This window comes from Hippocampus guttulatus, chromosome 7 (genome assembly GCF_054856545.1).
Source record: "Hippocampus guttulatus isolate MCC_2025c chromosome 7, RoL_Hgut_1.0, whole genome shotgun sequence".
NCBI lineage: Eukaryota > Metazoa > Chordata > Actinopteri > Syngnathiformes > Syngnathidae > Hippocampus > Hippocampus guttulatus.
The window spans coordinates 18,470,529-18,488,273 of record NC_141267.1 but is presented as its reverse complement, the minus strand read 5'-3'; the positions used below and the strand labels follow the sequence as shown (position 1 = coordinate 18,488,273).

Here is a 17,745-nt window from a genome sequence, read left to right as displayed (position 1 = left end):
TTTTTTTTTTTACTATTGAGCTTCAGAGAGAGCAGCGAAAAGTCACCACACTCGCACAAAAAAAATAAATAAATGCTTGACATCCACTTCTGTTCCTACTCGACTCACCAGGTCCCCATACTTATTCATGACCATGGCGAACGACCTCCTCCCTGTGAAAAATCCTAGATTGTTCTCCTCTATCATACAAGCTTGTTCTGCTCCCAGATGATCCGGCTGTGATGGTCATCCTGCACAGTCACGGTGAATGGAAATGAGCTGTGTGCGTGCGTGCGTATGCATGCGTGTGTGCTCACCATGTTATCGTAGGACACGCCGTGCTGCTCTACAACATCTCCCAATCAGTCGCATGCGGCTTACACGCGAGCACTGCAACAAATTTTGACTGTCTTCCACTGAGGTTCAATGACAGACATGCAGTCGACCTACAAAAGTTCAGGATATTCGGCTCTCCAGTGAAATTGCAGGCTTAACCCAAAATGCACCCTAACCTTTACAGGTGAATTTCATTTGACCTTTTCTGAACTTTCAAATGTGAGTTCTCCTGTTTCAGTACTTTTTCTCCAACCTGTTGTTCTGTTTCAGGAAGCTGAAAAATTCACACGTGTGTGTGCGTGTATATATATATATATATATATATATATATATATATATGTATGTATATATAAATATTTACTGTTCAGCAATTTTGTGTCGTTCTTGAATGGTGATTTTTATACAAGAGAGCCCATTGCACTGGAAACTTAGAAAAAATGAATTCTGTGACTCCTGTCTCACACACCAATATGAAATTTGGTTGACATGTCTATCAAAACAGGTCGTACTTAAAATTCTCAAGCATCCATCCCCGAAACTCTTCAGAAAATCAGCCACTTTGGGTTTGAAGCAGCCAATTCCAGGGCACATACCTTGATAACCTCCGTCTATAGCATAGGTGTCAAACTCAGGTCCTGGAGGGCCGCTGCCCTGCATGTTTTCCAAGTCTCCCTGTTGCAACACACCTGATTCAAATGAACAGGTTCAATGTCAGGCTTGCGCAGAGCTTGCTGATGATCTGATCATTTGAATCAGGTGTGTTGGAACAGGGAGACTTGGAAAACATGCAGGGCAGCGGCCCTCCAGGACCTGAGTTTGACACCTATGGTCTATAGCAGTGGTGAGCAAAATACGGCCCGCGAGCCGGATCCGGCCCGTTGGTCTTTTTAATCCGGTCCGCCGAAGATTGGTGCACAATTAAGGTTTGATTGCATTCATTTCGTTTGGACTTGTAATGACAGGTATTTGTTTGTTTGTTTGTTTATTGAACATAAAACATATATACAGTAATAATTTGACAGAAAATAAGGTAGATAAAAAAAGTAAAAAGAAAGAAATCAATCTTCATTCAACACAGTTATGTTCAAGAGAGTAGGAAGAAGTAAAAAACTTATCTAGTCCTACCCCGTTATGTGATTGTATCTAATAAATCATTTTTATATCAATCAGAAAAGAAAAAAGTAAGAAGAAAGAAGTCTCCATTAAGGCTCATACTTTACCCTTAACCATGATATTTTTACAACTTTTGGTTTGTATCGGGATTATATACTTCCACACCCTGACACTCTTGTGTCAATTTTCTCTTGTATTCATAATGGATATTTATATACCTTTCTCTATTTATCAACTTATCTTTCAACACTAGGTGGCGCAGTTACTTCAAATTGCAGAGCACAGGGAGGGAGGGGAAGACATGTTTTTGGAGTAACAGTCCATGCTGTGATTTTATACCTGGGCAGTAAGTATGTCTTCCCCTTATGTGTCACTGCACTGCAAGTTTATAACTTACCTTGCACATCAATCAACAGAACTAAGACGGGCGCTACACTGAGGTCAAAATGTGTAATACTGTAACTATCATTATTGTGATGTAGGGAGGAGCTGCTATCTTGTAAATCCTTCAAGTAGCTCCTTGTGACTTCCGCTTATGGCAGATTTTTCTTTTTTTTTTTTTTGCTGGTCTCACTCTAACATAATAATCGAGTCGCTTATGGGGTCGTGATACACTCGCCTGATTTGTGAGCGGCCAGCGTGGGATCGCTTCCCACTCAGTGAGGATGTGGGTGTGAATGGTTGTTTATCTCTATATGTGCCCCGGCGACCAGTTCAGGGTGTAGTCTGCCTTTCGCCCGAAGTCAAATGGGATAGACTCCAGTACCCCGACCCTATTCCTGTTGAAAATGCAGGGATCATAATTTTTAAATACAATATAGCTGCTTTATGTCTCCTTTTTTATGCTAAATAGAATGGCACTCTGGAACAATCCGGCGACTGTATACTGTATTCTTTGCTTGTGCATTAAAAATAGTTTAAAAAATAATAATAATAATAAATTGCCTGTGTCAGCAGCGCCTCCCAGTGGCTAAATGACGCAGCAACGTCTATGAGCAGCACTGCGGAGGAAGAGCTTATTTACTTCTTGGCGTGCTTGCTGCCGAATGCCTGCTGTGGTCGTGAAGACGCCAACGTTTCACTGCTCAGAATGAACCAGAAGGAAGAAAGATGACAGCGTGAAAGCTGCGGGATGTCTTTCAAGGTACAACAATAATAATAATAACATGTGCATAATGTGCTCCCTCCCATAGTGTGTGTCACAGACCATGTTTTCTTCCATCGTGGGCAATGCGATTGGCCGCTTGCATGTGATGATGCAAAGCCCCACTGCTTATGTGCACGCTCGTTTCCAAGTGCTCCTTTCAGATCGAAATAGTCTGTCCGCTCATCTTTCACAAATTGTGTTTGTGTGTCTCCTCCAGAAGGACACGCCGCTGGCCAATGCGGTGTTCTGGGCGGCCCACAAGGGGAACGTGGCTCTCCTCCAGCTGCTGCTCAACAGCGGACGAGTGGATGCAGACTGCAGAGACAAAGTACGAGCTCTAATCATGCAAAAACAGAAAGACGGGACACATCTGCCTATTGTGGTGCAATGGCTTGTCCCACATGGTCCCGCTTGCCATGAAATGGTTGCCAGCCAATCGCAGTGCGCACATAGACAAACAATCATTCACACCAAAGGACAATTTAGAGTGATCAGTGCATGCTTTTGGAACGTGGGAGGGAACCAGAGTACCCAGAGAAAACGCACACAGAAAGACGGCGAATGTGCTTACCAGTCGACGACTTTGCCGCCCCACGCTGAAAACAAAGATTCATTCAATTTCAGTTCACCAAGTGGTTTCATGAAATAAAAATATCTAAATCCAAATAGAAAACATTTTAAGTAGGCTTATCATCTATTCCAGGTACATTTTTGAAGTAGATGTATACAGTAGTTTACTTGAATAAATGGATCCAGTGTCATGTTTTGGTTTGTGACCAACAGGTGGCACTGTAGGGCTCTCCCTGCAGCTGCACACCTCTTGGTCGTTATGTAATCAGTACAGTAGTATAAAAGGACTCCCTCCCGACCACTCATTGTTGGGTCATTGTTTGCTTGTCCTGTCATGGTTCTGTTCTAGTTGTTTGAGCTTCAGTGATGGTTTTGTTGTTAGGACTTTATTTGTTTAGGATTTTGTTTTCTGTGTTTTATCAATACACTTCTTCAAGTACAACGTGCTCCTCCCTCCTGCCTGCTTTTTTTTTGGGGTCCGCCACCACCGTGCATGCACATCCAGATCCAGATTATTTTATTTTGCGCAACCACTTGACAAAATTCAATTGAGTCAATTCAACGCAATATGTTTTTCAGTGTAGGGGACAGATGCTACAACGTAGACAATTGAAAAACAAATCTGTCACGTGAAGCGTTTATCGCAAATGCCATGCCTGTCCAATGAAGAATTTTCACTTCACGTTACTGGCAGCAGTGATGTGTGGCTCTCTAGGGACGACGGCAGCAATTCAATCCGATGAAGCAAGGCAAAGTTTGATGAGACAGTTCGAATTCTTCTCTTTTCGCTGCTTTCCATTCAGTGTGGAACAACGGCGCTGATGGTGGCGTCCTACAGAGGCCACAGAGAGTGCGTCAAAGAGCTCATCATGCAAGGGGCCGACATCAACTACCAGAGAGAGGTATCAGAGGAGCACGTACGGGTCACAACATTAGGTACACTTGCACAGTTGTAAATTGAGTTGATGTCGCGAAAGAAAACACACTATGCAATTTTCCCATGATTTAAAAAAAAAAATGGTGACATGTTTTCGTCAAAATATACCAAGGATCAATAATGTGTGTGCTGCACTTTTTTTTTTTTTTTTATTAAACCTTGCAGAAATAATCTTGTTTCGAGGGGGCCGGTCCTATCCATGCAAATGTACCACTGATCACCCCGCCCCCTTCTACTTCTGGCTTTTGTTCCAGTGATGATGCGGCCAGGGTGTTGCAACGAGGGGAGCGGACACTACTTGTGGAAATGTGTCCAGGTGTTTCGGAAAGAAAACGGAAAATTGTATTTTCACTCGTGGAGGCGGCACTCCATCGGCAAGCCGCAACCGATCAATAAGTGTGCTTTCACATCGGCTTGAAAATAGCCGATCTTGTCCCAGGCTACCTTCCGATTCATGGGAAGAGAGACTCAATGGGGGCCATTACTACTGATTGGTTATTAACCCCACTGTTATGTCACAGTTTAGCAATTGGTAGCTCACATAATAATTTACCAACATGGTTGTGTAAATTCACACTTGATGAGTGGGCAGGTACACCATGTACCCAACAATTTGTCCGCAAGCATAAAAGTTGCTTTTCCAGTGATGGGCCTCCTCTTGCATGTCTTTTTAATGGTTGTTGTTTTTACGGTTCCCCGCAGACAGGTTCTACTGCTCTCTTCTTCGCTTCCCAGAAAGGCCACAATGACATCGTCAAGCTCCTGTTTGAATTTGGCGCCTCCACGGAATTCCACACTAAGGTGTAATTCTGTCAATAATTGGTGGAAATACCACAATTGCACTGTCCCTCGCCATATATATATTTTTTATTGTCTGTGACATTTTGTGTCTTGGCAGGATGGAGGCACTGCTCTCACCGCTGCCTCCCAGCACGGACACGCCAGCGTGGCGGAGACGCTGCTGAAAAACGGCGCCAATGTCAACGAGCAGCTGAACGTGAGTAGCTCCCATCACACTTCTGTAATTTTGCCTCTCTGGGAGTTTATTCAAGAGCCATGGGCGACAATAAAACCAAGGGGAAACATAATATGGACGCAAATAATGCACAAAGAAGACTTTCACATCTAAGTGACTTAGTAAGATACAGTAATAGTCATTTTTCCACACAGGATAAAGAATCTATGCCTGTGTTATAGTAGTAATCTGTCAATATGTGTACATACAATATATCCATTGTTTTGTTCCACCTCGTTTGCCTTATTAGGACTTGCCTGCTATTCTTTTAATTTCCTTTATTTTTTTGTCTGCTGTAGGATGGGGCCACGCCCCTATTCCTCGCCGCTCAGGGCGGTCACGTGCCGGTCATACGTCACCTGCTTGCGTCGGGCGCCAAAGTGAATCAACCAAGAGAGGTATTGACACCCTTACCCGTCTCACTTTTACTCTTGTACTTCGTTCAAAAATCTCGAACACATCTGTCTCGCAGGATGGCACCGCCCCACTATGGATGGCAGCTCAGATGGGGCACAGTGATGCGGTCCGAGTGCTTCTCTTGCGCGGTGCAGACCGAGACGCCTACAGAGAAGTAGATTTAGATTTATATGTTTGGGTTTTTTTTAACTGGAAAAAGTCTACAATAGATATCACATTGAATGTAAACAGCGGCAAGAATTTTACGGAAGTATTTGAGCGATCATTAGTTGAGTGGAATGACAGCTATACATGAATAATAACGGAATTTTCAATTTTTACAATAAGTGATTATTCCTATTTATTGATTTGTGTATGGATTATATTAGACTGTATTTTAATATTATATAATTATTATTTTGTCCAACACATTTTGTCCCGGGAAGTGTCACATGACCTTCAAACCGGGCATGCGCGACGCAATTCCGACCAAACAGAAGCAAACTTTCAGCATTAGACTAATGCCAAGAAAATTCTGACCTCTGACTGGTTCATGCGCGTAATGATGAAGATTTAAATGTAATCCGGGGGTGTTTTTTTAATTAGTTTTGCTGATTTGGCGACTTTTTTTATGGAGATTCCCCTGCACACTCCTAATAAAAGCATGTTTTTTTTTCTTCCAACATTAAGTGATCAAATTCACATTCATTCCAACGGAGAAGTTATTTTTACTTATTTTCCTAGTGTTTGAGTTCCAATTCTGAGAATCAATCATTTTCACAAAATTGGTGCTTTTTGCCGCTGCGTGACTTCCGATATTTTTTCACGTTGGAGGGTCAGTCACACATAATATCGTCTATTTTGGCATTCTTTTGACGTTCATTTGCGTTCTGTGTCACGAGGATGGCTCCACGGCGTTATTTAAAGCGGCTATGAAGGGACACAGTAGTGTCATCGAAGAGCTCCTCAAGTTTTCTCCTTCGCTTGGCCTCCTCAAGGTAGACCACCGTGTGCCAACCATTAAAATATATCAAATATATCCATGTACATATTAGTGGATCACTGTTGAGAATAAATTAATACAATTGAATGGAATGAAAAGTACATGTAGGTGAGTATTCCTGATCATGATTCGGTACGCTCCCCCCTGATAAAAATTAAGTATTTTCCAAATGTGTTTTGACTCGTGTTCGTCTACAGAATGGCTCCACGGCCCTCCACGCTGCCGTCGAGGGCGGAAGCGTCCAGAGCGTTCAGCTTCTCCTTGGCGCGAACGCCGACCCCACGCTCGTCAACCAGGTTGAAAGCTGAAAGGTTACAAAGACCGGAAGCGACGTCGACTTCACTTACTTTTCTTCTTCGCACCTGTGTGTTTCCAGAACGACCAACTCCCAGCCGACCTTGCCAAAAGCCAACCCATCTTGAGGGTTCTGCGTCCCACAGTCTTGAACGTGACGGCAGATGACAATCGCTGTTCCTGTCTCCGCGTCTGCTTGCACTAAAATCACACCTTGATAACAATATACACTGGTGCCCTGAGGTATGAGTCACACAACTGACGATATTTTCAAGATGGAAACTGTCATTAGGATGATTTTTTTTTTGGGTCATACTGTACATTCAAAGTAAACATAAAATTGAGAATTACACATTTTGCATTGAAAACAACCACATAACTTAGCCTTTAGTCCACTAGATTAAGGCTAATGCTAACATAAGCAATATATGGCTGTTATAACACTTTACGCAACAGATATTTCAACACAATCATTGCAGCAACACATGTAGGCAGACCATGTAAATAGTCAGATATACAGTATACTGTATTCTTTATCCTCTGCAAAGAACAACTATTTGAATCTCATTTGAGTCCTAGACAGGACACGCCCCCTTGCAATACGATTAGCTGCTACATCCAGGCGGGAAAATAGGTGTGACCTAAGTATGAATTGGCCCATGAACTCTCCCCAGGTGGCTAAGTTGTGCACGCCAGAAGGAATGGCACAATATGCTTTGAATTGAATGAGAACGCATGACAGATTCATGCTTTTTGACTCTATGTTATATCCTACCATGTGTTCTTGAACAAAACTATGAAAATAAACGCTGTCATTCGTCATCTTGTGAATACATTTAATTGTTAAAATACATCTCTTTGTGATGAACTGTCATACATTGAGCAGGGATATTCAAATGTGAGTACATTTAGCTTCATTTGCATTTGTAAATATTAACATCCTTCGGTTAGTGCTATTAATTCAGAATAGATTATTTCGACTGAGAACGGATCAAGAGTCAATCTCGGACCGATTTGAAATGATGTGCTTTGTAATACCGCATAACAAAAGTGAACAGAAACGCAACCGGATCTCTGGATAAACAAACAGAATCGGCTCAAACACTTGTTGAAATGAAACGTACTCGACAAGAGCTGCCAGTAAGAAACAAAATGTTGTCACATTTGACGTCACTTTTCACGAGATGCCTCAGCCAGTGAAAAGTGAAGAGACAACTGAGAATAGGTGAGGAAATTGGGAAGTCACTGAGATAGGATGTCACAAAGCAGCCCGCCGGAAACTTTTCTTTCTTTGGACGAAAGCTAAAAACGGGAGTGTAAGCTGGTATACCGAAAAGATTGACCTACGTAATTCACAAGGAGAGCAAACTTTGTCATATGTCCATCATCTCAAACTGTCCCATGTTCTACAACCGCAAAACATTTTTTAAAAATAATAATAAATCCAATGGATAACTATCAATATACCGTACTTAACAAAACGAACACAAAAAATGATATGGCTTTCAAGATAAAAAAAAAAAAGGTACAGTGTGTGCATATTAAAACAAGGGGTCTTTTTTTTAACAATGGAACCTCCAAAATGTAACCCCTTGAAAGTGGTGCAATTTATAGTTCAACCTGAAAATTATTTTTTGTGTGTGCGATGGAACCACAGAAGGTGACCAGTGGTGGCAACCCCCCAAAAAGGTGTGATGATGACCAGTACAATATGAGAAATTCTCCTCCATTCATAATGTTAAAAAGTCTCTAGAAGGTATTCCTGACAGAAAATCAGCAAATTGGTGAATGTGTAGATGCCACTGTACTTGCTTCACAACGAGTGAATAGTTAATATAGAATAGGTTCTGGAAAAAAAAAACGCAATTTCACAAGGGTCAAACTCCAAATATGTGGAGGTTCACTGTACATAAGTAAATGTGGAAAATGTGAAGCGCTGTGACTCCTTTCTGGAAGCACTGTAATCATCCAGCATCTTGGAGGCTCCACTGGATTCCTTTCTTTTTTTTTTTTTTTTTTTGTGGGGGTGGGGGGTTAAGTTGGTTCACGTCAAACATCACAAACCTAAAGGATAGCGAGGCCATCACACTCAAACGATGCATTGGAGAAAGTGCGCAGGTTAAGTGACTATTTTAGGACCATCAAGAACGCTTCGTATGCAGAGAGGAAAGCATATCGCCGCGGGGTGGAATACATCTTTGCTCTGGTCGACCAACACCGACGCACAAGCTACTTTAGAAGACTGAGAAGAGCGAGCCCAGCGCCAGACCCGTTGCCGCTCCCGCCAGCATGCCCATGGCCACGTCGCCGCCGTTGTCGCGCTGGCGCTCCTGGATCACCACGTGGTTGACGCCGGGCGCGGCGTAACCACCTACCAAGTAAAAGAAACTTTTTTTTTTTTAATGCCCCAAAGACCTTCATCAATGAATGGGGGGGGGATAAAAATCAGCCAGGTTTTAAAATCATGAGCTGACTTGACTTCCTTGGCAACTTATTCTATTTGTGTGCGCCATTACAGCTAAATGCTCCTTCGACATATTTACTTTGATTGCTTTTGATTGATTTTAGTGGTTCCACTTCACTTCTCACACGTCATCCCACGTGTTTGTTAGTAAAATGGCCCTTACCTTGGTACTGATAAGGATAGGCAACGGCGTACGGTTGCCCATCGGCAGCGTACACAATCTGCGTCGCTTGCGGAGAAGCTGCCACATAATCGCCATACTGGCCCGGAGTGTAGAACTGAGGAAAAAAAAAAATGACCATGAGAATTCTCATATCCCCTGGCGCAAAATAATCATTTCATGACTTAGAATTTGTCTTTACCTGGGGCGGGGGGCCGTATTCTGAGTATGGCGGCGGAGCGGAGGCCATCACCTCCGGCGAAAAGCCCACCTGAGGAGCCGCGACCATCTAAAGGTGTCAAATAAAATCAGTGATGTCCGCTCCCAGGGTTTTTAAATGTTTCTAAAACATTGGGGGAAGTTATTTTAACCCTTTCATGCACAAATAATGATAACCTGTAACCTGATAAGCTGTCCACTGTAGTAACCGCTGTCCCTGCAAGGGTTAAGGTTGCATCCACCCATTTGCAGAATTTTGGGTGAAACTATTCCTCAGTTAGTCAGAAAATTGTACTTTACTTGATTACATGACACTTTGTGACCTCTTTTTTTTAATCTAAATTCTAACCCTACTGTTAACGCTATTTTTTTTTAACTCTGGAATTATGTAAATCCCATGATGAACAGGGGATCACCGTCGTGTTTTTTTTTTGTTTTTTTTAACGACGGCAGACTCTCACCGTGTTAATTCTGGCATCCTGCAGCGCCATAGTCCACGCCCTGTAAAGAAGAATAGCGGCCATTTTGAAACCGCAATCTCCTTATCAAAAAAAAAAGTAGGAGGAGTCTTCATATTCAGATAGTTCAGTACGGTACAAAGATGCTTTAACATTTTGCATTTTCTTCCATGACTGTACCAAACTGAACAGAACAGTCACTTTAAAATCCAAAGTACAAGAGGTTTTCGGACAATTACACCCCGACAAAGTACACCATATCAAATAAGAATGATTAAACAAGTTTAAAAAAAAGACTTCTTACAAGGCATCATCTGCGCTGTCTGCACAGAGGCTGATAACCCTTCCATCCCTGCACACGATCTGCAGCAAAGCATCACGCGTCTTCCCGTCCGGAGGGTTCAACTCTGCGCCCCCGACACAGAAAGAGATGTCACAAACCAAATACATCATCGCCGTCACATACTCTGGATTCAATAAAAGGGCACCTTGACAGGCGGCGGAACTGCGGATGTTGATGCAGTCCATCCTCATGTGGATGTCGTCCTCCATGTCCCGCCGCTGCTGGTCGTTGTAGAAGACCAGCCGCCCGTCGGACGACAGGTCGAACCAGTTCCTCTTCCAGCGCCGCAGTATGGTACCTGTTGAGGAAGTACAGATACTTTGTTGCAGTACTTGAGTAGATTTTCATTCCTTGAGGATGTTTTCTGATTTTTTGTTTTTACTTTCAATCCCTACATTTCAAAAAAATAGCTGTACATTGTACTCCCAAGTTGAACAAAAGGGGTCAGAGGATGTCATGTCATGGGCATTCGATAAGATTCAAAACTTCCAATGGTCACAAAATAACTCCTTTCCTCCAAGTCGGACTTGAACTATTTAGGATTGTTCCATTTTGCCCTAACCAAGTTTCCAATCTGTTTAAGAGTATATCATTATCGACCGTATCAAACTAGTACAGTATTATGGCAACAAGCAGCATTTGGTGATATCACATCAAGAATGACATCTGTGCAAATGACCCACAGTGTCGGCAAACAAAATAAAGTGATCAGTAGTGCTGTAATTGTGATATAATGACAGGTGTGCATATAACATTCCTTACTTTGCCTATGGAGCCAGCCACTCTTCACCATAGCCATGTTGGAGTCACCTAAAAACACAAACAAATTGAGTCAGACCATAAAAGATGTCCAATTTCAGTTAACCTGTACAAAAAAATCCTACAAATAATGTCTATCTATGCCTGTGACACGCAGAGTCATTGCTAACTCTTCCAGTAGATAGCAATTAAACTGCGTATAGTACCGTATCCACTTTTTGTGGTCTTTTTGTTTGTAGCCTGCCATGATTTTTTTTCTATTTTAAAATACTGTTTGTGTTTTTCAAGGTTGTGAAACAGTCAGTCAATGTGGACATGATAGTGGGTGTGGTGTGTCCAAACAAACCTTGTGACCACTGCAGCTTTTCCACGGGATGCCCCGATTCAGATTTGTTCTGCTAGTTTTTATAAATTCACATGTACAAACACGAAAACGAAATGTTACCATCACAATTTGAGTGAGTTAAAAACTGCCCCCTTCCTTCCACATTACGCTGTTTCAAAAGACATATTCGACCATATTCAAATAACAAGGCGTATTTTGGTCAATGTTTTATGTTATGCGTTCTGTTGTATATTTGTTGTTGAATGTTAAATGTTCCGTAAAGCGCTTTGCTACAGCTGTAGCGGCTGTGAAAGCATAGCTGTGATGTATTGTATGCCGCCTTGTCTGAGCGCCGTTTAATTGACCCTATTCGCATTTTAGCGTTTAAACCATCGAAATGTGTCCGTAAGTGTCCGTCGTATTCAAAACGTGTCGGTATTTCAGGAGAAAAAGTCGTACTTGCCTGGTTTGTTGTCGTAGTGGAAATGTTATGGAGGCTTCAACTTAAAACCTAAAAGCGGAAGTGAGATGGTTTCTAAAATATTACAACTACTAATAATAAAAGACACCCTCCCCCTGATGAAAAACGTGAGCCACCTTGTTTTAAAAAAAAAAGTGTGCGTTCAACCTTCAAAAGAGGCTTTTAGTGTCGGGTGACCTCGGATGTTGTATTTTTCCGAGTCAAAATTATATTTATTTTTTCAGTGACGTAAGCCAGCAGCTGACAGCTTTGGAAAGTGCTAGCAAAAAAGAGGTCCTCGTTTTAATCAATTTGTTTTCTACAGTAGTCACGTGGAAGCAGTCGTCTGGTTGGAACAGTATTTTGTCTATTACGGTGGTAAATACTTATCGGTTTAAAATACAGCCCTGTATTTAGATATCATGGTCACCGCTTTCTTCCCACTGCGCATGCGAGGAACGAACGGGCAAAGTCGTATTCGGTTGTACTTGTACTACTGTACCATATGCTTCCGCTCGCCACTCTCCGGCGGTCGCTCTCGTGTTCCAAAACAAACCCCACTCGGCTACTGCTGCCCCACAATTTGGCAGAACTAACGACGTGACGTCACATGCAGCAAGCTTCACGCAACTAATCCGAAATGGCGACTGCAATATACTTGGAACATTATCTAGACAGTGAGTATCCGCTACGCACAATGAAACGAATACTTTGACCGTTTTACGCCTATTTAAATGAATGTGAGGACTCATTCTCGTGGCGGGCTGTAAAGTGACAGCAAGGCGCTGTCAGCCCGCGGGCTAGTTTAGCATTTAGCAACCTCGCCTACCGCCGCTCTAAGTTAACAACATGTGAATTAAGTTAGCTACGGCGTCGTAAAATGGTCAGTGGCGTGTTTTAAGTGCCTGTTTTAGACACGTCGCTTGTTCTGAGTGTTATGTTCCCCGAGTCACGTTTAATGCCCAGCATGCTCTTGCAACCTGTTGGTTCTGCCAGCCGCCTTTTTTTCAGTAACCATTTACGCGCCGGCCAGATCGATCAATTCTAGATCCATGCTATGTGTATCTATTTACAATCTAATACCATGTGGCTAAATAAAGAGAAATCTTGGAAATAGCTGTCATTATTATGCATTGCAGCAGTGTAAACCAAAACATCTGGGAAGTAAGATATGTCGTCTAGGATTTGTTTATGTTAAACAAGAAGCACACTAATAATTAGTATCTCTTAATTGTCAAAAGTACACAGAGGAAATATCTCTCTGGTAGTCGGAGTGACTCTTAGTGCAAAAAAAAAAATTAAGAGTGACTGACCTATTTATAAATGACATGTATTATAAGATGTGCTCATATCAAGAAAGAAGCAACTGATGTAACTATATGTTAAAATGTCATCTGCATTTAGGTATCGAAAACCTGCCATGTGAACTGCAGAGGAACTTTACACTGATGCGAGACCTGGACAACAGGACTGAAGGTGATCATTTAAATCATGTTTCTGCCAGTTTTGGCCCTTCATGTCGGTTGTCGAGGCCTGCCAAAGCTTGCCACAAATGCCGTCCACATGTTGCCGTATGGTTGTTTCATGAATTTTGGCGTATTGTTAAAATTCCTAGTGACACACCCCACGTCTACACTAAATTGAATGCAGGCATGGCTAAAATTATGTTGAAATGATGCAAAAATATCCAAATATGGTCTCCTCCCAGAAAAGAAGGTTGAGATCAACAAGTTGGCCGAGGAGTACATAGCCAAGGTGAAAAACTTGGCGTCAGAGCAGCGAGTGGAGCATTTGCAGAAAATCCAAAGCGCCTACAGCAAGTGCAAAGAGTTCAGCGACGACAAAGTGCAGCTGGCCATGCAGACCTACGAGATGGTTGGTCCCACACACTTTAAATTTATTCATTTGGCTTTTTTCCTGTTGTTGTTTTTTTTTGTTTTTTTGTCTTTTTGTTTGTTTCGATTACAGTGAACTCTCGACATGTGAACAGTCCAGGCCAAAGCAGGCACTGAATTTCGGATGGAATTCGATTTTTTTTTAAACTTGTTTGTATGCATGTTTCATTTTGTATTATTTTGATCATTTCACTGTTATTGTGATTGAATCATTTGAGTAGATCTGTGAACCAAGCATGCAGGCGGAAAACCTTGCGTGCGCTTTGTTGACACAGGTGGACAAACACATCCGGCGGCTGGACGCCGACCTGGCGCGCTTCGAGAACGAGCTGAAGGAGAAACTGGAAGTGAGCGGCTACGAAAGCACAGATGGACGAGCGTTGAAAAGTCAGTAGAGTTGTCGCGGAGCCTCCATTTTGGAGGGGAGAAAAAAAAATCACACATTATTAGGAATTTTATTTATTTATGGGGGGTGGGGGGGTTAACAGAAGCAGAGTCCCGCGGCCTCCGAGAGAAACGTGGCTCACGGGGGCGAGGAAGGAAAGGTTCGGATGAGGATTCTCCTAAAAAGAAAAAGATGAAAAACAGGTTTGTCTATTTTTTAATAGAACCATCACCAATCATTTTTAATTGTTTAGCTAGAAATACGTAACAGTCCATGCGGACGATGGCAAATGCAGAGAATCTCCTCTGAATGGTGCTTGTTGTCACCTGTGAATTTTTTCTTCTGATCAACACAAAACGTCCCGACTCGCAGCCCAGACTTGAGCGACGCCCTGCTGCCCATGCAGCCGTCAGACGTGCTGGACATGCCGGTGGACCCCAACGAGCCCACCTACTGTCTTTGCCACCAGGTGTCGTACGGGGAGATGATCGGCTGCGACAACCCCGACGTAAGCTCTCGTGTGACGAAATGCTGACCAATCCTACCTGTTGCGAGTCGTGTTTATCGAATAGAATATACGGAAGACCTAAAACTCTTTGTCGCGTGTCGAATTTTTCGTTGCCAGTGTCCCATCGAGTGGTTTCACTTCGCCTGCGTCGACCTCGCCACCAAGCCCAAAGGAAAATGGTGAGGAAGCGGTAAATCGTCTTGCCCTCATTCGTTTTGATACTCAAGCTCTTGTCTCGCCCTTCAGGTTTTGTCCGCGATGCACTCAAGACAAGAAGAAGAAATAAGAAGAAATACATTTATGATATTGCGGTAGTAAAATAGTGTGATTATATCCAGAAATCTATATTTTCGCTCCTCTTTGTACAAGCTTGCTTCGAACGACTCAATGTGGATTTTGGGAGTGTAGCTGCTACGGGTGTAACGGTACAGCAAAAATCGTGGTTTAAAGGTCGCGCTTCGGTTCACGTTGATTACGGTAAGGGAAGAAAATACATCATCTGAAAGTGCTTTTCTTTTGGGTCAGCAGGGAACATTTTTAATGGCTTAAAATCAAACGTAAAAACTGCAAAGTGTTCGCAGTAAATCCTCCAAGAAATGAAAAAAATCCTAAATCAGTACATTTTAAATTAGCGTTGAAAAATAGGGAACAGCTTGCAGGCACACCATTTTGATTCTTTCATATTTTATAATTTTCCTTCTTTTGGGGAAAATCCAACATCAAGTTTGTCTTCTTTGTCGGAAGCACAACCTCATTAATTTGTCTTCTTTTTGGGGGGGGGGGGGCAGTGTAGAGTCAATTATTTGTCTTCTCTTTTAATCAATTTAAATCTAATTTTATGGTATTTAGATTTGTATGATGCTGCACCTTGACATACTGCCCAAAAACCTCTCGCAAGCCAGACGCTGGGCCGCACTATATTTGTTTACATCGTCGACTAGAGCAGGAAGCAGTCACACGTTCCCCCCGCCCCCGGACCAAATCCGGTCCATGCGGGAACTTGAATGTTCTGTACCCAAACATCCAAACATGAAGACACGTACCGTTATATGCCTAATAGCTCCGTTTGAGGATGATCGCACCAAGTGGCTTTCAAATTCACTTTTGACATGGTGTATCGCGAGTGATGCAGTGCCGGAACACAAGTATTTAATTGGAACATCTTGACGCTCACTTGTAGAATTGCAGCTCCTCCAGTTTTTGGGCAGTCTACTTTGTTTGTAACATACTCGAGGATGTTTTGAAAGTTCAACTTATGAGAGTTATTTTTATAAAAAGCCTGCTGAGAAATTAAGCTTTTTCTTTTTTTTTCTAATGTCCTCGCTGCAATTTGTGGCGGTGAACTGAAAAGAGTGTCAGATATTTCGTTGACCGACTACCTCCAAGCACTGATATTTAAACAAGATCGGATATCTGCTCAAACCAAACCTGTAAAACGTGATGTTCCTCGTTTGATTTTTATTAATTTTCTTTTTAGCGGAAATGAATAAAAACGTGACCTTGTTGAATGTATCGTGGTTCTGGTAGTCGGTGGTATTAAAAGCACTTTTGATGAGCGTTCCCCTTTTCGAGGTTTGACACGGCAAAGTTAATATTTTTAAATCTCATTTCAAACCTCACATTATATGGAAAAGATATATCAGTTCATCGTTTGTCTATTTTTTTGTGGGGGGGGGTTGTCCATTAACGAAGCGTTTAATCACTTAAAGTGTCTTCTCTCATGGTCGACTGAACGCACGTCATGTAAGCCACAGATAAAGAGCCAAAAGCAATGTATTTTGTATCTTCAATATTTTATATATCAAATAAATGTCCTCTGTTATTCGTCTGCTGTCTGTCATTGTGTACATTTTTTTATATCTTATGTAACTGTCTTATATATTTTATAACCGTGTTTTTTTGGGGGGTGGGGGGGTTTGCTTTGCTTTTTTTTTTTACTTCAGTGACAGCATATCTGGAGCTCATTCATAATTCCAAATTGGCAATTTTCATCCTTGGAAAAATGTCTCCTGTATAAGAGGTCCATACTCTTCATCCAAAAGGCTTGAGAAGCCCTGTTCTACAGCATTTTAGTTCATCAAAAATTGCATTGGGGAAACACTAAAATCCATCAGCAGATTCTTCATCCCAGCTGCATTTTTCATCGGCTGCTTTGCCAAAATCCACCTCCAAGTCATAAACAAAATCAGGGTCCTCTCTGTGTGTCCGGTTCCTTTCGAACAGCTCATCCATGTGGCTCTTCTTGCGAGCAAGCACGTCGTCGTCGAGCTTGTTGAGGTCCTCTTCCGGGTCTACCTGCAACGACGCCAGGCTACGCTCCAAACTGATGCCCCGCAGGTGGTCACGCAAAATAATGTGCAGCCTCTCCAGCTGGCTCTGGGAGACCCCCTGCAGGTAGTCCTTGTGCCGGGGGTGGTTTTTCAGCCTTTCGGCGGCGAGGCTATAATCTGCAATGGATAAAATAATGACTTCCTCTTATCTGACGTGTTTTTGCATCAACTATTGTGCAATTTCAGGATGAAGTTAAAATTCACTATAACAATTACATTTTCTTCCACGAAATGGCAAAAGATCCAATTAAATAAATCGAGACAGATCACCATTACTTTACTTTTTGTGGCATTAAGTTTGGTGGTTTTTCAAATAAATTTTCGAGGGGAAAATGTGATGTGTAGTAACAAATCGTTGAGCGTACCGGAATACTGCGAGAAGTTTCGCACAGGAATCACTCGTTTTCTCACTTTGTTGGTCTCTGTGTTTTCATAAACCAAGACTATGGAAGGTGGGCTGAAGCACACTCCACAACGCTTCGCCTCGAAAAGCATTTTTAGTCAATGTTTCTCGAAGTACAACAAACCTAGTAGCCTAGCAACAGCCACTTAGGACCCTTCTCTCTTTTGGCCAAATCATGCCTGACTTTAATGTAAAAAAATAACCATAAATCGGAAAATGTCCTGATGTTTACACTTTTTTAGAAAT

The 17,745-nt window shown here is 42.3% G+C and overlaps 4 protein-coding genes across 7 annotated transcripts; 2 read left to right on the top strand and 2 right to left on the bottom strand.

Annotated features, from left to right (window-relative positions):
• The first annotated feature begins 2,416 nt into the window (after positions 1–2,416).
• On the top strand, positions 2,417–7,612 carry ankrd29 (ankyrin repeat domain 29). Of its 2 annotated transcripts, XM_086115311.1 has the most exons (10): positions 2,417–2,572; positions 2,793–2,903; positions 3,949–4,047; positions 4,785–4,883; positions 4,981–5,079; positions 5,397–5,495; positions 5,570–5,668; positions 6,396–6,491; positions 6,694–6,792; positions 6,873–7,612. In XM_086115311.1, the coding sequence occupies exons 1-10, from the start codon at positions 2,561–2,563 to the stop codon at positions 6,993–6,995; spliced, it is 936 nt and encodes a 311-aa protein (XP_085971437.1). In that variant the 5' UTR covers positions 2,417–2,560; the 3' UTR covers positions 6,996–7,612. The 2 variants fall into 2 exon arrangements, with proteins under 2 accessions (XP_085971437.1, XP_085971436.1); XM_086115310.1 differs by lacking the exon at positions 2,417–2,572 and having other exon boundaries at positions 2,845–2,903; positions 3,949–4,883.
• Positions 7,606–12,190, bottom strand: plekhb2 (pleckstrin homology domain containing B2). Of its 3 annotated transcripts, none has more exons than XM_086115314.1 (9): positions 11,982–12,190; positions 11,540–11,591; positions 11,197–11,244; positions 10,580–10,732; positions 10,396–10,498; positions 10,095–10,134; positions 9,617–9,703; positions 9,418–9,532; positions 7,606–9,161 (listed from the first exon to the last, which is right to left on the bottom strand). In XM_086115314.1, exons 3-9 carry the CDS (start codon positions 11,231–11,233, stop codon positions 9,025–9,027), a joined length of 672 nt encoding a protein of 223 aa, XP_085971440.1. In that variant the 5' UTR covers positions 11,234–11,244; positions 11,540–11,591; positions 11,982–12,190; the 3' UTR covers positions 7,606–9,024. The 3 variants fall into 3 exon arrangements, with proteins under 3 accessions (XP_085971440.1, XP_085971441.1, XP_085971439.1); XM_086115315.1 differs by having other exon boundaries at positions 11,540–11,588; XM_086115313.1 differs by lacking the exon at positions 11,540–11,591 and having other exon boundaries at positions 11,982–12,189.
• Positions 12,191–12,480: 290 nt separating this feature from the next.
• Positions 12,481–16,594, top strand: ing5a (inhibitor of growth family, member 5a). The gene is made up of 8 exons (XM_086115312.1): positions 12,481–12,655; positions 13,383–13,454; positions 13,687–13,853; positions 14,149–14,260; positions 14,362–14,461; positions 14,631–14,766; positions 14,884–14,945; positions 15,013–16,594. The coding sequence occupies exons 1-8, from the start codon at positions 12,619–12,621 to the stop codon at positions 15,050–15,052; spliced, it is 726 nt and encodes a 241-aa protein (XP_085971438.1). The 5' UTR covers positions 12,481–12,618; the 3' UTR covers positions 15,053–16,594.
• cep19 (centrosomal protein 19) lies at positions 16,541–17,662 on the bottom strand. The gene is made up of 2 exons (XM_086115316.1): positions 17,462–17,662; positions 16,541–17,213 (listed from the first exon to the last, which is right to left on the bottom strand). Exons 1-2 carry the CDS (start codon positions 17,589–17,591, stop codon positions 16,867–16,869), a joined length of 477 nt encoding a protein of 158 aa, XP_085971442.1. The 5' UTR covers positions 17,592–17,662; the 3' UTR covers positions 16,541–16,866.
• Between the last annotated feature and the right edge of the window lie 83 nt (positions 17,663–17,745).